Raw genomic sequence first — 6,000 nt, 5'->3', positions numbered from 1 at the left:
TAACTCACACCTTTATCAATTTTTATTTTGAGACAGAGTTTTTATTAGATTGCCCAGACTGACCTTCAACTTCTGATGGGCTCGCCTCAGCCTCCCAGTGTTGCAAGTGCAGGCAGGTGCCACCATGCCCGCCTCGCAGTGAGGGTATAGAACAATGTCTGGCACCTGGTCAGCTAGCTCAGTGGCTCACACCCATTTCTGTTTGTAATGAAGGCCTGTGCAGGCCTGCTCTGCTGGCACAGAAGTACTTGGCAATGAACCTAGAAAGACAGAATCACGGATGGATTTCAGGTAATGGAAAGGGAAATCGAAGGAAAAGGGAACAGTATCATGGCAAGAACACAGCAAGGGGAATGAGGATGAAAGGGCTCAGGGTGTAGCCGTTTAGGGAAAAATCCTCTTGCAGGCCCTTAGCGTTCACACCCAGTGAATGTTTCCTATTCAAGGAGAGCTTATGTATATGTTACATTTTTTCTTTTTTTTTTTAATCGGTACCAGGGATCAAACTCACGACCGCGTGCTTGCAAGGCAGGGGCTTATGCCGCTGAGCTAAATCCCCAGCCCCGAGCTTATGTATATGTGTGTCTACTCAGACCTTACACATTATGAGTAGGGAACATGGCCAGGTCGCACAGCAGGAACCCCACCCAAGATCCATAAGAATTCAGGAAACTTGGGATCTAGTCTGAGCTCTGTCCTAAGTGGCTAATGCCATATTGAGTCAAGACAATTAACAGTCTTTTTCTTTCTTTTAAGGTGAAGTCTTACTATGTCCCCCAGGCTGGTTTTGAACGCCTGGTCTTTTCTTTCCAGGTCCCTTGCCAAAATGGGCAAGATTGGTAAATACTGGCACCAGGAGAGTGTGATCTTTTTGTTTTCTTATCCTTTTCAGAAAAGCCTAGCGTTTCATTTTTCTTTCATTAAAGTTACTTCCAGATTGGGAGGCATGTAATAGGAAATAATGGGAAGAGATAAAAAAATGTGATTTATTTGCCCAAAGAAAATGGAGCTTGTTTTGCCTCGGAGAAAAGTGCAGTTCGACTGTGACTGTTCAGGTTCAAACCACCTTTTCACCAGCACTGCCCTGGAGTCCGGAGTCCGGGATTAGGAGACGGATCTGTTACAATTTAGCCCTTACTGGAGCGTGTACACGGACGGGCCAGAGGCAGCTTCCAAACCCTCAGGTCACTCACTGGCATCTCTGTTGGGGCACTAGAGCTGAGGATGTGCTGGTCACAAAACCTGTGCTCCTGACTTTGACTCTGCAGGAAGGTCTGGTGTTTTAGGAGAAAAATCTTGAGGATATGGCTGCTTGCCCAAAGGCTATGGGTCTGCGTCTTGCTTGTTCATCAACCTGTCAGTCATTTTTTTTTTTTCCCCAGTACAACACAATCTAAACCTAGAAACATCCTAGAAACATCGAATCTTGAGCATTTTCCAGAGATGGTGTCACACGAAGGCCCTTGAACTAGTAATCTGGATTGGGGTAGCCTACACTGGGAAACCCCCAGTTAGCCCGGAGGGGTCCGCACTGCGGGGCGACAACCTATACCTCAGCTGCAAACCCAAAGGTTTCATCATCTGCCAATCGTGATCCGGGACTCCTCAGGACAAGCAGAAACGCCCACGATAGTGAATGGCACTAAAGCTAGCCTATCGGCGAGGAGGCTGTGAAGGGGTGGGGTAAGTACTAACCAGTAGGATAGAAACAGTTGATGTTGGGCGGGAGGAAAGCGCCAGAGAGAGTGTGTGAAGCTGCTCCTGGGAAGCCAAGGCAGGAAGCTTGCAGAGCCAATGGCTGTGGCGGGCGGGCGGCAGCGCGCCTGCGCGCTGGGGCGCGGGTATGCAGGCGGGAGGCGGGGAGGGTGGGGGAGGGGAGCGGGCTGGAGCGCCGCGGAGCTTTTGCCGTCGCTGCAGCCGCCGCCGCAGCGAAGAGGCCATGTTGTGTGGAGTGTGGGGCGGGGGGAGGAGGAGGAGGGAGTAAAGCCGAGAGAGGAGACGGCAGAGACACCACACACACGGCACAAGATGGCCGGAGAAGCAGCAGCACCCCAAGCTGTCAGGCGCTCCGCCGCGGCCCAGGGGCTCTTCGGCCGGCGGGGAGCCCCTCCTGGGCGGCCCCAAGGCCCGCGGGAGTCGGGCGGCGGCGGCTGAGGCGAGGCGGGCGACGCGCGGGGGTCGGAGCCCGTGGCGGAGGCGCTGGGGAGGCCGGGCCCGCGACGCCCGAGCTCCGCTGCGGCAGCGGCCGCCGAGGCTCCCCGCGGTCTCGGCTGCCGGGCCCGGCGTGGGCGGGCGGCTTGGGCGCCCGGGGACGGCCCGGGCTGGTGGACGGGCGCTCCGGAGGAGCCGGCGGCCGCGCGCGGACCCGGTGAGTGGCTCTCCGGCCCCTTTTATTGTCCTTTGTCCTTGGGAGGAAAAGCAAAATGTCCTTGAGCGCGCGGGCAGGAGGGGGCGGCGGGCCGGGCCGCGGTGCTCCCCGCGCAGCCCCGGGGGTCGCGGGCACCTCTACGGGGGTCGCAGGCCCGGGTCGCCGGCCAGGAGGGGACTCGGGCGGGGGCGGGCTCGCTGCGGGACCCCCGACCCGCAGAGGGAGCGAGGGGCGGCGGCGGGGACCCGCGCGGGCGGGAGCCCTTGCCTGTCTTGCCTTGTATTTTGAGGTTTAGGGTGAAACAAAAAGCCCCTTTCGGACTCTCCCTCGGAGGAGCCTTTTAATCTCTTTCGGGTGAGGTGGGAACTCGTCTAGGAGGGTGAATTTTAAAAGAACAATGGAACCTTGACTACATTGAAACAAAAATATAACTTGGTCCCCCCCCATTGGGTGTTGGCTTTTAACTCTTTCAATGCTGATTTTCAAAACGGGCTGCAGGGTTGTAGATGTGAAGATCCGTGCTACTTATCCAACCTTTACGGCGCTGAGGTCGTCTTTTCAAAATGCCAGTTGGGGAAAATTAGCAAGACTCAGGGTACGGCGTCGCCAGGGGTGTTTTCGTGGAAGGGGATTTGATCCTTACGGGGCTGGGTGATGACGTTTGATTAGGATGGCTTTATTTTGCTGAGAATTATGCCACGATCGTTTGACACCCCGATCGTTGAATATGGTTGCCTATACTGCTGGGGTAGTTTTTAAAAAGGTCGGGAACCGTTGCCTGTAAGTTCTCCCACCTAAATGTGAACACGTACTTAGGTCAGTTCCTAGTCTTTAAAAGTTGAGGTTGCTAATCTTATTATTGTGTATTATTACCAGCCGTGATGGGAAAACTTTTCTTAAGGAACACTCTGACACCAGGTCTCTTGGTGAAGTTACTTTCCCGTGTAAACCTTGGAGTGGGACTGCTCTCGGTACTGGGCAATGGAGAGGAGCCATATTTGTTGCATGTATAAAAATCTAGGTGGGTTTAGAAACAGCAGAGCAGTGTTAAAAATACAGGTTTCAGGAAATCGCAGAGTTTTCTGCATAGCTTGTAATTTAAAAAAAAACTATGTTTGAAGGGGAATTTAGGTTAAATGGTTTGGAGAAAAAACTAGGAGCTCAGAAACCTTTGTTTATTGTGTATTTATCTTCATTTTGCAGAACTTACGTGTTTTAAAGGTGCAGAGCTGTGTAAAAATAACTGTTGGGAAAACTTGCAGAGTACATCTGAAATCAAAGATAGTGGTTTATTTGACCGTATTCAAAAGGGTGTTTTTGTTCCAGTAAAAATTTTTTTGAAATAGAATTCATATAGTAATACATATTACATCAGTTGCGCATATCTTGCTTTACAGACTGTCGTTTAAATAACAGTGTTGCTTCTTGAACGTTTTTGAAATTTTTGAACTCCGCAGTGGTTTAGATACTCAAAATGTAGTTCTTCAGAATCCTCTTCGGGTAGTGAAATGCGAAAATAATTGCCAGTAGTTTAACATCATGAGGTGTTTTTATACGGTGAATGGGAGAGGAAAAAAGACCCAGAATATTTAAGACTGGTTTAAAATTAAGGTCATAGATAATACTACAAGTTTTAGACTTACTTAAAAGAGCAAGCTAATAGCCCACTGGGTGAGATCAGATAACTTGTGGTTTAAAATTTAAAGTAACCAGTGGCCATTTTAACTTCCATTTCTCTTGGAGGAGTTAATTTTTAATTGTTCATAAATGTAAAAGGCATCTAGATTGATGAAGGAAATTTTGGGATGATTGCAGTCTTTCAGTGATAAACTTTTCCTTTGTTTTTGTTTATGGCCTGACATTAAAACAGGAAACATAAAAGCAAGGTCACAATCTTAAATCTGTCCAAAGACTTGAATTTTCTCTATTTCTTTTTGATTCCAATGCTGTAATCTCTAGTATTTGTGAACACATCCAAAAGATGAAGAAAACAAAGATTGATAAAGCATTAAAAAAATTGCAGTTATAAATGTACAGGTTGTGTGACTGAGCCGTCTCTGAAAAATACCCATGGATTTTGTCTCTGGAATATTTTCTCATCGTTTCACCACACAATCTTTGGCCAGCAAATACTTAAAAATCAAAACATTGATGTCATCTTCCTTTTTTTTTTTTAAAGGTAACTTACAAGATTAAAATTAATTTGGTTGCTGGTGGTTCAGAACAAATACATACAGCACCAGGTAAGAAGTAGCAAATTGTTACTTTGACCTGAAAATTAGCTTCTTGGGTTTCTGTTTTGCTTTTTGATGATTTATATTTCAAGTAGCAGTGATTATGATTTTTAAAAAGCAATTATATCAAATAATTTTTAAGAGCTTATCAACCTTTTCTCAACGAAAAGATTAAAAGTATATGTACATATATCTACTATAATGTATCCTTGAATAGTTTAAAATTTTGAAAGACTTAAGCCTTTGTTTAGTTTTGAGAATAGGAAAGCACATTTGTATTTTGGGAAAAATCGTGTACTAAAGGTGTTTTTTCCCTTTTATCACCACAGTATACCATGAGAATGATTTTAAATTCTAAATATTCAAAGAAATAAATTTGTTGGAGATAGGAAAGAACATTTTAAGTTGATCATGCATTGTAATATATTTTTCATGTAAGTAGAAGGTTTTAAAGTATGTATTTCTACTTGGTATTTATTGCTTCACCAGTAAGTTGTTTAGAATATTGTTTGTTTTCCCTGAAAGGTTTATCATTTTGAAGACAGACTTTGGAGTGTTACCCTTAAGGATAAAGAAAGTGTTTGGGGAAGACCGTTTTATATTGCAAGTAAGTAAATGATTTTTTACTTAGCATTAGAAATTAAGTGGTTAGCAACATACGCGCAGAAAAATAACCACTAAAGTTAGTCGGTGAAACAAACTGTACTGTTTTTAATAAAAGATAAAAAATTATGTCAGAACACTTGTATTATTGTTAAAATTGTCAGTGCAATTTATATAAATGCAACAGTATGACATTTAGTATTTTTCAGTAAAATAGTGCTTTAAAATAATGGTTTAAATCTGTAATAAACATCAAGATTATTGTCTTTCCAGTCTGAAAGGTATATTCGTTAGCTTTTTTCTTTTTTATGATACAGAACACATTTTAGGAATGGTCTAAATGCACTTGCTGATCTTAGGATTTTTAAATGAACCACATTTTAAAAACTGCATATTCATATCTTGGTTTTATTAACTATATTTAAAATACTTGTTTTACTCATTTTTATTAGCTTATTTATAAATCAGTACAAAACCAAGTTGTTTTGCAGTATCTGGAATATTATATTTAAGAGATTTCTAATTTATAACTTAGTAATTGCTTCTAAAGGTAGAAATAATTTTCAAGTACAGTAGATATTGAGGTTTAGCATACTATGCGCTCAATACATTACCATCTTAAAACTAGATTCATGAATGAAGAAAATATGTCTACTGATATTTTTAAGGAAATATAATGTTAAAATCGAATCTGGAAATTAATGTCAAGTTGTTACTAGTAAGTGATTGACCAGAGGAAGTATAAATTGTAATAAGTAGGTTGGAAAATTTTAAGACTAGCCAAATGACCAGTAA

The 6,000-nt window shown here is 43.8% G+C and overlaps 2 protein-coding genes across 12 annotated transcripts in view; both read left to right on the top strand.

Annotated features, from left to right (window-relative positions):
• The first annotated feature begins 1,397 nt into the window (after positions 1-1,397).
• Positions 1,398-6,000, top strand: part of Chd2 (chromodomain helicase DNA binding protein 2) — a 133,216-nt gene continuing 128,613 nt past the window's right edge. For 7 of the 11 annotated variants that reach the window (XM_063249986.1, XM_063249985.1, XM_063249987.1 and 4 more), the window contains exons 1-3: positions 2,230-2,368; positions 4,548-4,611; positions 5,128-5,209. The gene's annotated coding sequence lies outside the window, so the exon portion shown is untranslated. The other 4 variants (XM_063249980.1, XM_063249977.1, XM_063249978.1 and 1 more) reach the window with 4 other exon arrangements.
• LOC134476223 (uncharacterized protein C10orf95-like) lies at positions 1,795-2,656 on the top strand. Its single transcript, XM_063249686.1, has 3 exons — positions 1,795-1,841; positions 2,083-2,368; positions 2,414-2,656. The coding sequence occupies exons 1-3, from the start codon at positions 1,795-1,797 to the stop codon at positions 2,654-2,656; spliced, it is 576 nt and encodes a 191-aa protein (XP_063105756.1).

This window comes from Cavia porcellus, unplaced genomic scaffold, assembly GCF_034190915.1.
Source record: "Cavia porcellus strain 051 isolate PalLab524CR breed Dunkin Hartley unplaced genomic scaffold, mCavPor4.1 scaffold_6, whole genome shotgun sequence".
Lineage (NCBI taxonomy): Eukaryota > Metazoa > Chordata > Mammalia > Rodentia > Caviidae > Cavia > Cavia porcellus.
Note: the sequence above shows the minus strand (reverse complement) of the source record. Positions and strands in the feature narration are given on the sequence as shown.